The sequence below is a fragment of the Salvelinus fontinalis genome, chromosome 23 (genome assembly GCF_029448725.1).
Source record: "Salvelinus fontinalis isolate EN_2023a chromosome 23, ASM2944872v1, whole genome shotgun sequence".
In the NCBI taxonomy this organism is placed as follows: Eukaryota; Metazoa; Chordata; class Actinopteri; order Salmoniformes; family Salmonidae; genus Salvelinus; species Salvelinus fontinalis.
The window spans coordinates 3,108,696-3,128,632 of NC_074687.1; the positions used below are offsets into that span (position 1 = coordinate 3,108,696).

General features: G+C 44.1%; 2 protein-coding genes across 2 annotated transcripts; one reads left to right on the forward strand and one right to left on the reverse strand.

Annotated features, from left to right (window-relative positions):
• Window positions 1–81: 81 nt before the first annotated feature.
• LOC129820713 (rhodopsin kinase GRK1-like) lies at window positions 82–5,685 on the forward strand. The gene is made up of 7 exons (XM_055877610.1): window positions 82–1,707; window positions 2,449–2,576; window positions 2,813–2,970; window positions 3,059–3,142; window positions 3,244–3,368; window positions 3,632–3,833; window positions 4,030–5,685. The coding sequence occupies exons 1-7, from the start codon at window positions 1,009–1,011 to the stop codon at window positions 4,317–4,319; spliced, it is 1,686 nt and encodes a 561-aa protein (XP_055733585.1). The 5' UTR covers window positions 82–1,008; the 3' UTR covers window positions 4,320–5,685.
• On the reverse strand, window positions 5,679–9,881 carry LOC129820715 (protein-lysine methyltransferase METTL21C-like). The gene is made up of 4 exons (XM_055877616.1): window positions 9,748–9,881; window positions 9,376–9,518; window positions 6,527–6,644; window positions 5,679–6,375 (listed from the first exon to the last, which is right to left on the reverse strand). Exons 1-4 carry the CDS (start codon window positions 9,866–9,868, stop codon window positions 5,978–5,980), a joined length of 780 nt encoding a protein of 259 aa, XP_055733591.1. The 5' UTR covers window positions 9,869–9,881; the 3' UTR covers window positions 5,679–5,977.
• Window positions 9,882–19,937: the final 10,056 nt, after the last annotated feature.

The following is a 19,937-nucleotide window of genomic DNA, read 5'->3' on the forward strand; positions in this document are numbered from 1 at the left end:
GTTAGTGGTTTTGTGTGGTGTTATAATCTGAAAAGCATATGGTATTTTGCACTACTCAATTGGCTTCAATAGCTGAAATAGGACCGTAAATAACCTCAAATGGATCAAACATATGACATCCTTTGGGAATTTTCCTCTGGGAAATCTGATGTGTTGACTTGCGGTCTCTAAAGCCTTGTTCACATTGGTATTTTGAAGTGACTCAAATCCTTTTTCCTGCAGTCAACAGCCAAAAAGCACATGGAATCAGATATCTCAAGCCACATTTAAAACCACCTTTGTAGGTTTTTAGACAGTTTGGCATATCTTGTTGCTTGCTAGCTACTCTGTTGACAATTTTGACAAGAACAGGTGGTAGTTAACTAGCTTGTTAATTGTTTACAATCAAATTAGGGAATGTGCTGAAGGCTAGAGGGAGATATAACCATTTTGCTTTCACCTTTCTGATCCTTCCATATCTATGAAGACCAGGGGCCATTCCGATGTTTCGAGAGGTGTCTATTTTAGACTGCGCCTTACTCCCTCCCTTCTTTTCTACTGTTCTGCTCCCTTGTGTCTTGTTCTTTAGATAACAGGTGCTGCTCTGGCCTCCATGGCACAGTCTGAATACATCAGTCACAGCTTGGGCTCTCACTCTCAGCCTGAGGTATTAGGGAGTTAGTGGATAAAGGCATTACTGTCTGAAAGGTGCTGAGCCAGGTGTGTGTGAGAGATACGGGTAAAGCGCTCGGGTCAGGAGAAGGATCTTGTGTCCTCTGTCCTGCTGCTGGCACTGCTCTCCTTTTCTTTCTCTGCCGCTGTTCATTTTTCCTCTTAGCATTCCTCTCTAATCCTCCCTTTTTACTGTTTCACTCCCTCTTTCTCCTCTACCACCTTTTACTCACACTTCAACATATTTTTCGTAATCTCTTTTCTCACCCTATCCCTCCTTGCCCCCCCGCTCTCCTTCACCATGCTCTCCCTCTGAGTGTCCTCGCTGTCGGCGACAGCCTCTCTCCCTCCGTTGCCATGGATTTGGGCAGCCTGACCACGGTGGTTGCCAACTCGGCCTACATAAGCGCCCGCGGCAGCTTCGATGGCTCCAACCCGGCAGCCTCGCGTGACAAGAAGTACCACGCCCGCCTCAAGCTGCCCCACATCACCGTGTGTGAGGGCCTCCAGGAAACCCTGGACCTAACCTTTCAGTCAGTCTGCGTGGAGCAGCCCATCGGCAAACGTCTGTTCCGCGAGTTCCTGGAAACGGTGCCCGAATACCACGGTCCTTGCCACTTGTGGCGGGACATCGAAGAGTACGATTTAGCCGAAGACACAGACCGTGCCCAGAAGGCTTCTAGGATCGTCCAGCGTTACCTGGAATCCTCTGCTAAGCTCTACTGCCCCTTCCTGACCCCAGAGACCGTGACCCAGGTGAAGGAGGCACAGCAGGGGGCTGGGGACACACTCTTTTCCCAGACACTGGTCTCGGTGCTGGGCTACCTCCAGGAAGTTCCCTACATCTTCTTCCTGGAGAGCATGTACCTGAAGAGGTTCCTGCAGTGGAAGTGGCTGGAGATGCAGCCCATGGACCAAGACTGGTTCCAGGACTTCCGTGTGCTAGGGAAGGGGGGGTTCGGAGAGGTGTCTGCCTGCCAGATGAAGGCCACGGGGAAACTGTACGCCTGCAAGAAGCTCAACAAGAAGAGGCTGAAGAAGAGGAAAGGCTATGAGGTGAAAAGACGGGGTGGGATAGAGGTAGTTTCTGAGGGTCTTTGGTGTGGTCCATCATCTCTAGTCATGTGATACTTCCTGTATGATATCAGATGATATCCCAAGAGGAAATCAGTTCATTAGAATACAGGTCAGTTCTGTAGCCTATTATCGATAGATCAAGCTGAGTCACAATGACTAATGACATGGAAGGGTAGTGCTACATTGTGTGGCCAGGTGTCATACCCTCTGTGACTGTGTTAGAACCCCTGTAATCTTGAGTGAAACATTTGCCTCTGTCTTAGCCCTCTGTGTTAAACACAACACAGGGATAGAGCGATTACGGAGAGGTTTAGGGAAAAGCTGTTCTCAATGGAAGTGCTGGGGAAGGTTAGTCCATGTCCTTTACAGCTAGTCCAATGCCCTGTTAAAATGCCCCCATGCTAATGTCAATCACTGATATGATTAGATAGGTGAAAGCGAGGATTCCACTTCATATCCTTCACCTATCCAGGTGTTAGGTCAGTGATTACTTCAAGGATGCATTTGAAAAGTAATTGAGCAGGGCCTACCGCTGAGATACTGTATATAATGGCCAGATTGTCTCCCTAACAATGGGAGTATTGGAAGGTTAACGCTGTATTCCCTCAGTGAACAGATTTTGACTGGAGTGGATCCTCTCGCTTTGCCTCTTCCTCGCTGCCTACCGGTATGAATTTGTGAGTGATGGTTGCTATTGTCATGTTTATCCCTCTACTCTAGGGGGCGATGGTGGAGAAGAGGATTCTTGCCAGGGTTCATAGTCGCTTCATCGTGTCACTGGCCTACGCTTTCCAGACCAAGGATGAGCTTTGCCTGGTTATGACCATCATGAATGGAGGAGACCTGAAGTAAACACACACACACACTTATGATAGATTTGTAACATGTTTGTTCCCATACTTCACATTTGAGTAATTTAGCAGACACACTTATCCAGAGCGACTTACAGGAGCAATTGGGGTTAAGTGCCTTGCTCAAGGGCACATCAACATATGTTTCACCTAGTCAGCTTTGGGGATTCGAACCAGCGACCTTTCGGTTTCTGTCCCAACGCTCTTAACCACTAGGCTACCTGCCGTCCCAGGTACCACATCTATCTGGTGGATGAGAACAACCCAGGGTTTGAGGAGCCCAGAGCCTGTTTCTACGCAGCTCAGATCATCCAGGGCATGGAGCACCTCCACCAGAAGAGAATCATCTACAGAGACCTCAAACCTGAGAATGTGCTGCTGGACAATGAAGGTACACAATGAGAGGTGTGCATGTACATACAAACACACCCACACGCATGTGATGCTTGTGTGATGTGACGCTGTCCATATGTCCTTAGGTAACGTGCGTATCTCTGACCTGGGTCTGGCAGTGGAGCTGAAGGAGAACCAGACAAAGATCAAAGGTTATGCCGGAACTCCAGGTCAGTCTCGACTGCAGCGGCCCGACCTGGGGTTTCACGTTTATTGTCTCCAAGAGGTTCCATATTGGCTCTTGTGACTGACCTTTGCTATCTGCCCCCAGGGTTTATGGCCCCGGAGCTCCTGAAGGGGGAGAAGTATGACACCTCAGTGGACTATTTCACCCTAGGGGTCACACTGTTTGAGTTTATGGCCGCCAAGAACCCCTTCAGGGAACGTGGAGAGAAGGTAACCTGCTCTATCCCTCCTCCCTTTCATCCCTCCACACTGAAAGTGCACACTGGATAACAGTGTAGGTTGTCAATTCTGGTCGTGTAGAGCCACTGGAGTATGAATGCTTTCAATCCACACGCCTGTCTTTGATTCTTCCTTCAAAGGCCATCATTATTTGCATCAAGGGTGTCTGTGCAGGGCTGGAACAAAAGCCTGCACACACAGTTGGTTTATGGCTTTGATGTATTGTTGCTAACCTGCGGTCGTCTTCTGGTCAGGTTGAGAAGGAGGCACTAAAGGAGCGCATCATGACCGGGACTGTGGTCTACCCAGAGACATTCAGTGAGAACGCCAAGTCCATCTGCTCTGCGCTGCTGGAGAAACAGGTGGACAAGAGACTAGGTTTCAAGGACGGGACCTGTGACGAGATCAGAACACACCCCTTCTTCAGCGCCATCCACTGGACGAGACTGGATGCAGGTACGAACTGCTATTTCTAAGTGCTAAACTGAACCAAATGTTAAGTTGTGTATGTGGGCTAGATTTGGGCCATGATAATTTTGCTGTGTCACACTACAGCTGCCACAAAGACAGACTCCCAATCAGAAGCACACCATCCCTCCTTCTGAAGTTCACTCAGTAAGAGTCTCTCTAACACCCTCCCTCTCTCCTACAGGCATCCTGCCCCCTCCGTTTGTCCCTGACTCCAAGGTGGTCTACGCCAAGGACCTGGATGACGTGGGGGAGTTCTCCTCGGTGAAGGGGGTGGGGCTGGACGACCCCGACCGCGTGTTCTTTGACGAGTTTTCCTCTGGGAACATTGCCATCCCCTGGCAGGAGGAGATGATTGAGACGGGGATCTATGGTGAGCTCAACGTGTGGGGACCCGCAGGCACCATACCCAACGACCTGCGCAGGGAGTCCATCTTGGAACAGCCCAAGTCATCCACCTGCTGCTTGGCGTGATTGTCTCTTTGGAAACGGAGGACGAAGAAGGGAGCTCAGACGTTCCGGATCAGACCAACCGTAGCTCTTTGAGGTGATGTTGTGTTTAGTACACGCGGAAGCGCTGCCAACTGAATATTTTTTTGAACGCTTTACGTTTAGAGTAGAACAATGAGAGAAACTGTAAAAAAATAAATAAATAAAAAACATACACCTCAAAGGGCATTGATGGGAAAATGCGTCGCCATCGTGACAACAACACCTGGACCCAGACAAACACTCAAGACAGTCCAGAACAGCAAATCAGGTTCTACACAATAACGTTGCCATGGAGATGGAACTCCTGAGTGGCACGGCGTTCTGACTGCTCATTGGTTGAGATTGAGAGACTTCCGCTGCTCTTAGAGTGAAACTGTTAGATGGACTTTGGACTTTTGTACTTCATTTGGGCCCAGCTATAGATATTCTGTATTCTCAAAGCATTCTGACAGATCATTTAGCATCATCAAGATGCTTTCTGATTCTGCTCACTATAACACTAGTGAAATGTGCTAAGAAACATGAAATCTTGCAGTTCTCTAAATATGTCAATATACACTGAGTCTATCAAACATCAGGAACACCTTCCCAATATTGAGTTGCACCCCACCCCTTGCCCTCAGAACAGTCCCAATTGATCAGGCATGAACTCTACAAGGTGTCACAGGGATCCACAGGGATGCTGGCCCATGTTGACTCCAATGCTTCCCACATTTGTGTCAAGTTGGCTGGATGTCCTTTGGGTGGCAGACCATTCTTGTTTCATACGGGAAACTGTTGAGTGTGAAAAACCCAGCAGCGTTGCAGTTCTTGACACAAACTGGTGCGCCTGGCACCTACTACCATACCCTGTTCAAAGGCACTTCAATTTTATGTGTTGCCCGTTCACCCTCTGAATGGCACACATAAACAATCCATGTCTCAGTTGTCTCTAGGCTTAAAAATCATTATTTAACCTGTCTCCTCCCCTTCATCTACACTGATTTGAAGTGGATTTAACAAGTGACATCAATAAGGGATTCTAACTTTGGAAAGAGCAGTTGTTAATGTTTTGTATACTCAGTGTAAGAGCTTACCTTCTTGAACTAGTCTGTTTTCATGTATAGTGGAAAAGGGTTTGTTTACCATTATCGTAAATGCAGGTGATACTGTCTCTAGTAGATGTCTATGTATATATAGTAACTTTCAGAATATCTGTGTTGATGCCAATGCAGACTATGCGTAAGTAGCGAGAAATGAACACATTTCTCACACTGTAGTGCAAATCAAATTTATTTACAAAACATTTTGTCAATGTATCAAATGTATGAAAAAACATTGGTAGATAAAATTGCATTTTGAAAAGTCACATGGTTTAGATTCATTTTGGTTTCTGTTATTTTTTGCAGGACACGGGTTGTAAATATAATGTAGCTCACAGCAATGTCCTTGAAACCCAGAATCTGCTTTTGTTGTCTGTCTAATAATAGTGTGTGTTGGTGAGGTGAATGTACCCACACAGTGGGCTCCAGGCAGTCTGTAGTGAGCTCATGTTTCATCCATCCACAGTGGAGAACAATCTCTTCTTTCTCTTGCTCAACACTTTTCCTCTGAGTCTCCTCTACTCCCTGGTCTCTCCATTCTCTCCCCCTCTCCTCTCTTCACTCTCGTGCCGTGGCCTTGTAGATCATCACGTCTCCCTCCTTTAGCTCTGTCATCAGTGTTGTATCAAAACAACTCTTAAATCTCTCTGTGAACTTCAGGTCTGACTGGAACCTCACCTTATTGGCCCACATCAGCGTGGTGCCACTTCCTGGTTTGCAGAAGTGGTGCATGGTCGCCAGCAGCTCCTCCAGGTAGTTGTGGTGATACACTACATCGGCTGCCAGCACGTAGTCATAGTGACAGGAAGTGCTGGGGAAGTCTTTCTCAAGGTCGTGACCCCAGGTGAGGGCAGTTACCTGGGGCGTATAGCGGCAGCGGCCCTTGGAGTTCCGAGAGAGGTTAAAGGTCAGGTTGGGAAGGATTTCGGGCAGGTCGGTGGCTGTTACCCAGGCACCTGGAAAACAGGACACAAGGGGAACAGTCAGTTAGGAAAATTGAATCAGTCTGTCAAACCATATCACCAACTGACAGACTCATCTAGTAGACTGGCCAGTGGCCATTATACAGTTAGTCAGACTGAGAAAGAGACAGATGGACAGACTCACCCAGAAGACTGGCCACAATAGATAGTAAACCTGTCCCTGCTCCAATCTCCAGTACCGCTTTATCCAGGAAATTCACCTGCTGCCGGTTATTCTCCAGGAACTGACTCAGAGCCACCGCCTACCCAGACACACACAAACACATCGTCAGCAACAGCATTATTATCATCATCACTGCGATCACCATCAACATCTACACACAGTGATAGATAGAGCAACCCAGATCGGTCAATATGAATTAAAGGCCCAGTGCAGTCAATTCTTTTTTTGCTGTGTTTTATATCATATCGCACAACAGCTGATGAAACTAACACTGTAAATGTGTGCTGATTGTATTTTCAATCTACGCGGGAGTTTCTGCTTTTCATGGTGACATCACCATGCAGTAAATTGGTTAATAGACCAACAGAGTGCCAAACCTCTCTGCCAATAACAGCTTCCACTCTACACGAAGACCACTCCCAGACAGTCCTAGCTAAACTGTTGCTTGAGAAATATACTGAACAAATATATAAACGCAAGTGTCAAAGATTTTACTGAGTTACAGTTCATATAAGGCAGGTATTCCCAAACTGGGGTACGTAAATGCAATGCCGTCATGGGTACGCCAAATAAAAATGTGATTCACAAAAAAATACATATATATATTTTCACATTTTCAAACAGCACATTTATGTTTTACAATGGGGCTATACATTTTGGTGAGGATTTTTTCTCGCCTGAGTAGCCTTGTTTCACTGCCCCCCAAAAAATTCAACCGTCTAGTGTTCAGCAATTGTTTTATTTATTTCACCTTTATTTAACCAGGTAGGCCAGTTGAGAACAAGTTCTCATTTACAACTGCAACCTGGCCAAGATAAAGCAAAGTAGTGCGACGACAAAAACAACACAGTTACACATGCGATAAACAAACGTACAGTCAATAACACAAGTGAAAGTCTATATACAGTGTGTGCAAATGAGGTAGGAAATAACAGCACAATGTCAAATACAGGAAGCCTAGTCAAATAATTAACATCCAATCACATTAACCGTTACTGTCTCGCGGGAAACCTTCGCTCTTGCGCAGACATTTTTAGAAACATGACAATTTAAAAAAAATAAGCCACAGGAGTTTTAGTGAGAATAAAGGTGACTTTTGAGTAGTAAGACATGTATAAAAGCAACAGATACCATGAATAAGAAGGGGCTAGAAGCATCTTATATGGTGAGCTACCAAGTGGCTAGGACAGGCAAGCCTTATACTATTGTGGAGGACTTAATTCTTCCTGCTGCCCCGGATATGGCTGGGACAATGCTGGGAGAAAAGGCCCCAAAAAACTATACAGACAATGCCTTCATCAAACAACACTGTTTCACGACGCATCAGTGACATGGCAGGAGATGTTTTGAATCAATTACTGCTTCGCATACAAGCCAGTGAATTATATGCGTTACAGCTGGATGAGTCAACAGACGTAGCGGGCCTGCCACAGCTCCTGGTATATGTCCGTTACGTTTATGGGGGTCAATTAAGGAAGACATCCTCTTCTACAAACCACTGGAAACCAGGACAACATGAGAGGATATTTTTAAACTACTGGACATCTTTGTGACATCAAATGGACTTTGGTGGTCAAGATGTGTTGGTATCTGTACTGATGGCGCAAAAGCTATGACAGGGAGACATAGTGGAGTGGTAACGCGAGTGCAAGCAGTTGCTACCGACGCCACTTGGGTACACTGCAGCATCCACCGAGAGGCTCTTGCTGCCAAGGGAATGACTGACAGCTTGAAATATGTTTTGGATACTACAGTGAAAATGGTTAATGTTTTTAAAGCAAGGCCCCTGAACTCTCGTGTATTTTCTGCACTATGCAATGATATGGGCAGCGACCATGTAGCGCTTTTACAACATACAGAAGTGAGCTGGTTATCATGGGGCAAAGTATTGACACGTTTTTTTAAATTGAGAGACGAGCTTAAAGTCTTTATTGACCATTATTTTCACTTGTCTGACTGCTTGCATGATGATGAGTTTCCCACACGACTGGCCTATCTGGGTGATGTTTTTTCTCGCCTGAATGATCTGAATCTAGGATTACAGAGACTCTCCGCAACTATATTCAATGTGCGGGACAAAATTGAGGCTATGATTAAGAAGTTGGAGCTCTTCTCTTTCTGTATTAACAAGGACAACACACAGGTCTTTCCATCATTGTATGATTGTTTGTGTGCAAATGAACTCAAGCTTACGGACAATGTCAAATGTGATATAGTCAAGCACCTCAGTGAGCTGGGTGCGCAATTACGCAGGTACTTTCCAGAAACGGACGACACAAACAACTGGATTCGTTATCCCTTTCGTGCCCTGCCTCCAGTCCACTTACCGATATTTGAACAAGAGAGCCTCATCGAAATTGCAACAAGCGGTTCTGTGAAAATTGAATTTAATCAGAAGCCACTGCCAGATTTCTGGATAGAGCTGCGCTCAGAGTTTCAACATTTGAGAGTGCGCTGACCTTGGTGCTAGAGGGGGTAGCAGCTGGAGGTTGAATGTTTGAAGCGGTATGGGACTATAACAAGTTTGGGAACCACTGAAATAAGGAAATCAGTCAAATGAAAGAAATAAATTAGGCCCTGACCTATGGATTTCACATGACTGGGCAGGGGCACAGCCATGGGTGGGTCTGGGGGGGCATAGGACCACCCACTTGGGAGCTAGGCCAACCCACAGGGAGCCAGGACCAGCCAATCAGAATTAGTTTTTTCCCACAAAAGGGCTTTACTACAGACAGAAATACTTCTCAGCACCCCCTGCTGCATTCCCTTTAAGTTCAATCATCATGTTACTGAGTGTCTTTTGAACTCACCCCTGGCCAGACAAGGGCGCCATAGGAGTCCAGAGACTCTCTGATGCAGATTTCATGACCAGCGATAAGGAAAAACTCCTTCCCCAGCGTGTAGGAAACACTGGATTCACTGGCCATCTGCTTACAGTCAGACACCACTGTAGAGGACAGGACCACAACACAACCAGGTACACTACACACCGGACAGCCAACTGTTAATAACCACTACTACACACAGTCACAACATAACTAAGGTTGACTGTTACACACAACAGCATCAGAACCACAACACAACCACACTGGACTGCTAATATAATTGACCGTGACCACTAGAACACATTCACCATTCCTTACTGTTAGGGTTAGGAAACCGCTGCTTGCGTTCATCTTGTGTTCCATTGTCCATCACCTGTGGTCTCTCTTCTTCTTCCTTGTTCTCACCCGGCTCTCCGTCTGTCCTCTCCTTCTTGGGATCCTCTTGGTCTGGCTGTTTGACTGTAGAAGGGCTCTCCATCGCCACAGAACACTGTCGCCATTAGACAAAACTTTAGTTGACCTTGTGTGTGCGTCCATCCGTACATCTGTGTGTAAATACTGTATTGGTTAGGCTACATGTTACATGTGTGTAAATCCAGCCAAGGAAGCTTGGACTGGGCTATGATGAACTGGGCTCTTTTCCATTATCTCCCCTGGGTCTAGTTGTCTGTGTTCGGGCCCAGAGAAATACTTATATTTATAACCAACCATCAGCAGAACACTCGGACTCTGGAGGGAAATACCTGTCATAGCTTAGGATCCACATCACCGAACTTCCTCAGTTCCATACACTTAGTTTCTCTTCTCCACACACAATCACCAGACTTTCACATCAAACATTGTTAGCTAAGATGGTGTTAGTATCAGAAATGGAGCAGCATTAGTACCAAGGCTTTTACAGACTCAAATTATGCATTTCCGTATAGGATTTACCCCAGTGTTTTACCCCAAAGGCTAGGACTTTTCTGTTTCCATCTACGCGGGCCGGAACCCGTGTCTCACTTGGGGATAAAGCCAGGCCACTGGTACTTTTCAGATGGCATTTACATAACAAATGTTAACCATAAACTTCAAGACCTTCTCACAAAGCAACTGTTCTGATTATGCAGAAGTTGTTGATTCCGCTCCTCACAAGTCCTCACTGTCAGCCCTAGCTATGGAAACACAACATAAGGGTGTGTATACACTAGTGTAACACTGGTGCTACAGTCAAAAAGCAGCAGAAGACACTGATGCAAACACATGAATACCCACATATTGATGTTCACGGGGGCTTGCAGACTCATGCTCCAGAGAGATGAATAAAGTTCCATGGAATTGAACAGAATAAACGGGAGGATGTTGTATGTGATACAGACCTGTATGAGGTGGTTGTCTCTGTCTCTGTCTTTGTGACTGTCCTACTGCATCCTGTTTATACCTGGGCAGCAGCCCTTCAAACACACCCCCAAAATCACTGCGCTATAATAGAAAGGCAGAAAGTCAGACAAAGCTAGTATGATAGTGACAGACCGACAGACAGAGAGAGAGCGAAAGATATACTGCCTAAAGTGAAACTCCCTCTTTGATCCCACTCACATGGAGCCAAGTAAAGTCCACATTTTCAGAGACGTGTGTGTTAGACTGAGACTTCTGCGTGATGACATATCTGCCATAGTGCTAAGCAATAGCGGCTCTGAGTCAGAGCCCTTCACTGGGGAGACATGGGTCAAACAGAGCTGTATCATCGCGCCCACCCTGTTTGCTGTCTTCATTGCTGCCATCCTCCACCACATTGGCCAAGACCTGCCACCTGCCAAGGCATACAGGCTCCTGGGTCTAGCCCTGAATTTAAAGAAGGCTCAAATCCTTCAACAAGCCCCCTACTCCGCCCACGATACAGGTTGACAATAGCACCCTTGGAAATGTGGAACACTTCCCATATCTCGACAGCCTTCTCTCCCCCAAAACCTACAATGACTCTGAAATACACCTGTTGTATTCGGTGCATGTGACAAATAAAATTTGATTTGATTTTTGATGTGACTGAGTGACAGAAAACTTGGCTGCCCCCTGCAGTTGAGGACAGACACAGAAACATCCATCCGCGGGCTGCTCCTAATCTGCAGTTTTTTTGCAGTGACAATGTGCAGGGAGTTATTTGACAACATCTATTTAGGTATATTAAAACACTTCCGTTTTTTCCGATCAAGAGTATCATCGAATCCGACTATCAACTGTAAATTTACGCATACGACCACGTGTATGGCCATGTCGGCATACATCATACTTTACATGCTTGTACACTTAATTAAGGCACTATTTAAAATGTATAGCACACCCCTACCATGTAGTCTTATAGTCTCCACTGGCACAGCCAGAAGAGGACTGGCCAAGCCTCAGTGCCTGGTTCCTCTCTAGGGCCAGTAAACGAAAGGTCATTGGTTCAATTCCCTGAGCTAACTAGGTAAAAATAATCTGTTGATGTGCCCTCTACATCCGGCTTCTTCACTTGTGGGATCCTCTGAGACCAGCCACCTGGACAGTTGATGAAACTGTGGGTTTGCACAACCGAAGAATTCCGACACAAACTATCAAAAATCGTCTCAGGGAAGCATATCTGCGTGCTCGTCGTTCTCACCAGGGTCTTGACCTGACTGCAGTTTGGTGTTGTAACTGACTTTGGTGGGAAAATGCTCACCTTTGATGGCCACTGGCATGCTGGAGAAATGTGATCATCACAAAGAATATGTGAAATGCTTTCTTACAAACAATGCGGTCTTAAGAAAATCGAGCTAAGAAAATATTTACTAAATAAATTAAAGTGAAAAATAAAAAACTTTAAGTAATAAAATAACAATAACGGGGCTATATACAGTTGAAGTCGGAAGTTTACATACACCTTAGCCAAATACATTTAAACTCCGTTTTTCACAATTCCTGACATTTAATCCTAGTAAAAATTCTCTGTTTTAGGTCAGTTAGGATCACCACTTTATTTTAAGAGTGTGAAACGTCAGAATAATAGTAGAGAGAATGATTTATTTCAGCTATTATTTCTTTCATTACATTCCCAGTGGGTCAGAAGTTTACATACACTCAATTAGTGTTTGGTAGCATTGCCTTTAAATTGTTTAACTTGGGTCAAACGTTTCAAGTAGACTTCCACAAGCTTCACACAAATTGAATCTTCCTATTTTGTGAAGTGCACCAGTCCCTCCTGCAGCAAAGCACCCCCATAACATGATGCTGCCACCCCCGTACTTCACGGTTGGGATGGTGTTCTTCGGCTTGCAAGCCTCCCCCTTTTTCCTCCAAACATAACGATGGTCATTATGGCCAAACAGTTATATTTTTGTTTAATCAGACCAGAGGACATTACTTCAAAAAGTACGATCTTTGTCCCCATGTGCAGTTGCAAACCGTAGTCTGGCTTTTTTATGGCAGTTTTGGAGCAGTGGCTTCTTCCTTGCTGAGCGGCCTTTCAGGTTATGTCGATATAGGACTCGTTTTACAGTGGATATAGATACTTTTGTACCTGTTTCCTCCAGCATCTTCACAAGGTCCTTTGCTGTTGTTCTGGGATTGGTTTGCACTTTTCGCACCAAAGTACGTTCATCTCTAGGGGACAGAACGCGTCTCCTTCATGAGCGGTATGATGGCTGCGTGGTCCCATGGTGTTTATACTGCGTACTATTGTTTGTACAGATGAACGTGGTACCTTCAGGCATTTGGAAATTGCTCCCAATGATGAATCAGACTTGTGGAGGTCTACTATTCTTTTTCTGAGGTCTTGGCTGATTTCTTTTGATTTTCCCATGATGTCAAGCAAAGAGGCACTGAGTTTGAAGGTAGGCCTTGAAATACATCCACAGGTACACCGCCAATTGACTCAAATGATGTCAATTTAGCCTATCAGAAGCTTCTAAAGCCATTACATTATTTTCTGGAATTTTCCAAGCTGTTTAAAGGCACAGTCAACTTAGTGTATGTAAACTTCTGACCCACTGGAATTGTGATACAGTGAATTATAAGTGAAATAATCTGTCTGTAAACAATTGTTGGAAAAATGACGTGTGTCATGCACAAAGTAGATGTCCTAACCGACTTGCCAAAACTATAGTTTGTTAACAAGAAATTTGTGGAGTGGTTGAAAAACGAGTTTTAATGACTCCAACCTAAGTGTATGTAAACTCCCGACACACAAGTGCTCATTATATGTGGGAACTCCTTCAAGACTGTTGGAAAAGCATTCCAGGTGAAGCTGGTTGAGAGAATACCAAGAGTGTGCAAAGCTGTTAGCAAGGCAAAGGGTGGCTACTTTGAAGAATATAAAATATATTTTGATTTGTTTAACATTTTTTTAGTTACTACATAATTCCATGTGATGGCACCGACAGAGATGGTCTCCTCGCTTAAGGTCCTTAGGAAATACCGGTACACGGGGTACCGGTAGTGAGTCAATGTGCGGCGGTACAGGTTTGTCGAGATAATTTGTACATGTAGTTAGGGGTAAAGTGACAATGCATAGATAATAAACAGCGAGTAGCAGCACTGTAAAAACAAATGGGGGGGGGTGTCAATGTAAATAGTCCGGGTGGCCATTTGATTAGTTGTTCAGCGGTCTTATGTCTTGGAGGTAGAAGCTGTTAAGGAGCCTTTTGGTCCTAGACTTGGCGCTCCGGTACTGCTTGCCGTGCGGTAGCGGTACCAGAGTGTATATATAGTTCCTGGATGACAGGAAGCTTGGCCCCAGTGATGTACTGGGCCGTACGTACAACCCTTTGTAGCGCTTTACGGTCAGATGCCGAGCAGTTGCCATACCAGGCGGTGATGCAACCGGTCAGGATGCTCTCAATGGTGCAGCTGCAGAACTTTTTGAAGATCTGGGGACCCATGCCAAATCATTTCAGTCTCCTGAGGGGGAAAAAGTGTTGTTGTGCCCTCTTCACGACTGTCTTGGTGTGTTTGGACCATGATAGTTCGTTGGTGATGTGGACACCAAGGAACTTGAAACTCTCAACCCGCGCCACTACAGCCCCGTCAATGGAGGCCTGTTCGGCCCGCCTTTTCCTGTAGTCCACGATCAGCTCCTTTGTCTTGCTCACATTGAGGGAGAGGTTGTTGTCGTGGAACCACACTGCCAGGTATCTGACCTCCTCCCTATAGGCTGTCTCGTCGTCGTCAGTGATCAGGCCTACCACTGTTGTGTCATCAGCAAACTTAGTGATGGGGTTGGAGTCGTGTTTGACCACGCAGTTGTGTTTGAACAGGGAGTACAGGAGGGGACTAAGAACGCACCCCTGAGGGGCCCCAGTGTTGAGGATCAGGGCTGCAGACGTGTTGTTGCCTACCCTGAACTCTGAGCTGTAGTCAATGAACAGCATTCATTCGTTCCTTTTGTCCATGTCTGCAAACTACCAAATAACTGTCATCAAGTGGTGAAAGGCTTCAACAGTATAATAATCTTCAGAGGACAACACTCTCTGTTTAGTGACTGTGACTAACACGGCTTGAATGTGTTGAATCTCCAGATATGATTGGATAAGGTTGTCATATTCATATAATGATCTAGAGTTCAACACCATGAGAGTTGTGTTGATGGGAGTTGTATTGTGAGGGCTGTTCAAAACTGGCGGTCCTCTAGAAATGAACAATGAACCTGTTTCGGATCATCCAAACAAGCATTCCTTTAAGGTTGCTTTTCTCAACCACTGGGAGGGAGAGAGGGAGAATTTGTGTAATGACGTGTGTGATGTGTCTGTGTGTGTGGTAACTATTGATTAAAATAGAAAGATTAGACAGGGTTCATTGTCACCTGAGAGCTGATAATCCTGCCTCTGTCTCAGTAGCCCTTAAATAGCCTCTGTAATCACACTCATACACAGCTATGTGAGTCCCAACATGCTTCATATTGTGTGTGAAAGGCTGCTAAGCTCCTGGGGGATGGGCGTACAGTTGTTCTGTCTTCTCTCAACTACTCATACAAACTGGCACATATTCACAAACAGATGCATACACACTCTTTGTCATCCCTGTGGGCAACGAGAGACTGAGAGTTGTAATATAAGAGCTGGATGTGAGCAGCCCTGGTCGTCATGGGGTACTGTTGGCCCGGGAACTAATGCTTTCATGGACAGAGTGGCTCTTCCCTGATCCTACAGATGAAATGCAGAAAACACTGGAACGTTTGGAATTGTGAGGCAGATGAAGAGAGAAAGCCATGTGTGGGTTATATTTGGGCCACGTAGCTAGTGGGTCGTTCCACAAAATGAGTGCCTTTTGCGTCCCTTTGATATTTAAAATAGAAATTGTGCACAAATATAAACGTTTAAAAGCCTGTTATATTAAGTGCCTTTAACATGAGGTGCCCTTTAATATAGACTACATGGAACATTTTATAAATCAGATTTTTAATACAAATAAAGACTTTCTAAAGTGTCAAATTAAGCATTTTAACATGTCCCTCTGCATCCTCTGGGACTTCTAGGAAGATTTTAACTGACATTTCTCCAAGATTTCACCGTCATTATAAAGTTTTTTTGTTGATTTGACAGAGTCAATGTCTGAAGATGATTATTTATTAGTGATTCATTATTTTAAGGTCAACCTGTTACGTGAACTGAACGTTTGTTTTAATATGGTGAAACTATTCTTCTTCTTATTATTATTATTTTTTACATCTATTAGTCAAATGATAGTGTAAAATCAGATGAGTTGGTTACATTTACATTTTGGTCATTTAGCAGACGCTCTGAGGGATCCCCCTCCCCACTGTTTTTCATATCACCCTCTCCTTGTTCTGGAAAACAATTGCACATCCTCCCCGTCATAGAATGAACTCTAAATAATGTTTACGACCACAAATAACAATACCTGTAGCGAACCTGTGTTTATAAACGTGGATATAAACGTGGATTCAGCGTGCTTTTGAGGCTCAGTTGATGCTACGCAGGGCTATGGGCCAGAAGGTTGAGGTTTCGCTGACCACCACCGACAGCTAACTCTCCCTGCCTGTTTCTTACACTACGGTCAGAGCAGGCTGCAGACAATGATCAGCTAGGGGGAAATCAGATTTTCAACATTTTTATGCTCTATTTATAATTTATATTATCCAGGCTGTAACCGGCTGTGATTGGGCGTCCCATAGGGCGGTGCACAATTGCCCCAGTGTCGTCTGGGTCTGGCCATTTTCCACCAGCAGGTTTCTGTGCCAATGCACCACAGCCAATAAGCAAAGCATACCGACTTTGGACGCTTCAACCTGGTGGTTTTAAATAAATAAATATTTATTTAAACTTTTTTTGTGTGCTGGCGCCTCATGCCGCCCCCGGCAAGATGCCGCCCTGGGCAGCTGCACATGTTGCCTATGCCTAAACATATATACATACAGTTGAAGTCGGGGGTTTACATACACTTAGGTTGGAGTCATTAAAACGTGTTTTTCAACCACTCCACAAATTTCTTGTTAACAAACTATAGTTTTGGCAAGTAGGTTGAGGACATCTACTTTGTGCATGACATAAGTAATTTTCCAACAATTGTTTACAGAAAGAATATTTCACATATAATTCACTGTATCACAATTCCAGTGGGTCAGAAGTTTACATACACTAAGTTGACTGTGCCTTTAAACAGCTTGAAAAATTTCAGAAAATTATGTCATGGCTTTAGAATCTCCTGATAGGCTAATTGACATCATTTGAGTCAATTGGAGGTGTACCTGGGGATGTATTTCAAGACCTACCTTCAAACTCAGTGCCTCTTTGCTTGACATCATGGGAAAATCAAAAGAAATCAGCCGGGAGCTCAGAAAAAAAATTGTAGACCTCCACACAAGTCTGGTTCATCCCTGGGAGCAATTTCTAAACGCCTGAAGGTACCATGTTCATCTGTACAAACAATAGTACGCAAGAATAAACACCATGGGACCACGCAGCCGTCATACCGCTCAGGAAGGAGACGCGTTCTGTCTCCTAGAGATGAACGTACTTTGGTGCAAAAAGTGCAAATCAATCACAGAACAACAGCAAAGGACCTTGTGAAGATGCTGGAGGAAACAGGTACAAAAGTATCTATATCCACTGTAAAACGAGTCCTATATCAAAATAACCTGAAAGGCCACTCAGCAAGGAAGAAGCCACTGCTCCAAAACCGCCATAAAAAAGCCAGACTATGTTTTGCAACTGCACATGGGGACAAACATCGTACTTTTTGGAGTAATGTCCTCTGGTCTGATGAAACAAAAACAGAACTGTTTGGCCATAATGACCATCGTTATGTTTGGAGGAAAAAGGGGGAGGCTTGCAAGCTGAAGAACACCACCCCAACAGTGAAGCACGGGGGTGGCAGCAGCATGTTATGGGGGTGCTTTGCGGCATGAGGGATTGGTGCACTTCACAAAATAGATGGCATCATGAGGAGGTAAATTATGTGGATATATTGAAGCAACATCTCAAGACATCAGTCAGGAAGTTAAAGTTTGGTCGCAAATGGTCTTCCAAATGGAAAATGACCCCAAGCATACTTCCAAAGTTGTGGCAAAATGGCTTAAGGACAACAAAGTCAAGGTATTGGAGTGGCCATCACAAAGCCCTGACCCCAAACCTATAGAAAATTTGTGGGCAGAACTGAAAAAGCGTGTGCGAGCAAGGAGGCCTACAAACCTGACTCAGTTACACCAGCTCTGTCAGGAGGGATGAGCCAAAATTCATCCAACTTATTGTGGGAAGCTTGTGGAAGGCTGCCTGAAACATTTGACCCAAGTTAAACAATTCAAAGGCAATGCTACCAAACACTAATTGAGTGTATGTAAACTTCTGACTCACTGGGAATGTGATGAAAAAAATAAAATCTGAAATAAATCATTCTCTCTACTATTATTCTGACATTTCACATTCTTAAAATAAAGTGGTGATCCTAACTGACTTAAAACATGGATTTTTTACTTGGATTAAATGTCAGGAATTGTGAAAACTGAGTTTAAATGTATTTGGCTAAGGTGTATGTAAACTTCTGACTTATATTGCGAATGGTGACATTTGCGCTATTGGTTTTCTATCGCTCATTTGTACATCACATGATATCATGTCACCGTGTGCGACTCTGGGTCAATTAACCTTGTCGGAGTGGGCGCCCTGATTCTAGTTTGTGAGCTAGGCAGGCTACTGCCTGAGAAGGTCTCCCACTCAGAAGTACGAGAGGGGGCGGGGGTAGGTTGACCTCAGGTCTCACCACTGGAAGCCCGAGGTAGGGAGAGCGGGGGAATCTATCAAATAGCGCCCCTCTAACTTTGTACAGTACTAATGCAATTAGTACAATTTAGTACAATTAGTACAAATTAGTGCAATTTAGTTTGTGTGTTTCTTGTTTGAAGTGCAATAATCAGGTTATCTTCTTTATAAATGTGTTATTCTATTTGTGTAATATAAGATTTCTGCAATTTAGTTTTATTTGTGTTTTTTTGTTAGCAATAGTGTAATAATTTGATTCTCTTTTTTATTTGTATTTATATACTACAATTTGTTTCTATTTTTTTAAATTTTTGTTCACCTTTATTTAACCAGGTAGGCTAGTTGAGAACAAGTTCTCATTTACAACTGCAAACTGGTCAAGATAAAGCAAAGCAATGTGACACAAACAACAAGAGAGTTACACATGGAATAAACAAACATACAGCTAATAATACAATAGAAAAAAAGTCTATGTACAGTGTGTGCAAATGAGGTAAGATAAGGGAGGTAAGGCAATAAATAGGCCATAGTGGCAAAATAATTACAATTTAGCAATTTTAACACTGGAGTGATAGATGTGCAGAAGATGAATGTGCAAGTAGAGATACTGGGGTACAAAGGAGCAGAAAATAATAATAACAGTATGGGGATGAGGTAGTTAGATGGGCTATTTACAGATGGCTATGTACAGGTGCAGTGATCTGTGCTCTGCTCTGACAGCTGGTGCTTAAAGTTGTCTTTGTTACTTATTTTTGGATATTTATGAGTCTTATTGTTGTATATATATTTATATAGTTTTAAATGTTATGATTATTTATTTGTGTTGTTCCAAATGTCGTAATAAAAATTACAGTTAGTGCAGAATGGTACTTTTTTTTTGAAGGGGGGTTCGCCCAGGAAGCTAGAACCGCCACTGCGCAGCGCAGGTAGCCTACAGGAGACTTCTGAAGTAGCGTAATTAGATTAAAACATTGTGACTGGTTGTTTTTATGCCACACATAAAAGGTAATAGATTTTAAAAGATCAATTACAAAAATTTTGGCTATATTGTTCTAGGTGCGCGAGGAATAGCCACTCGGATTGGAGAGGAGGGAGAGTGCTGTTTAAGCTTTCCTGAATAACTGGGTCTGCTGGTAGCATATGTGGCCACATATGGACGATTTGAGAGAATTATGATCCACAACAGACTGTGCATCGAAAGTAGACCCACATCTGATCCAAATGGAATGAAATATTCAAATCACAAGGCTCTTTTGCTCGGTTATTCAAATTACATTTTCATTGCAGTTTACAGCCTAGAGTATAATTTTTTTACTCACTTGAAAACAATAATGC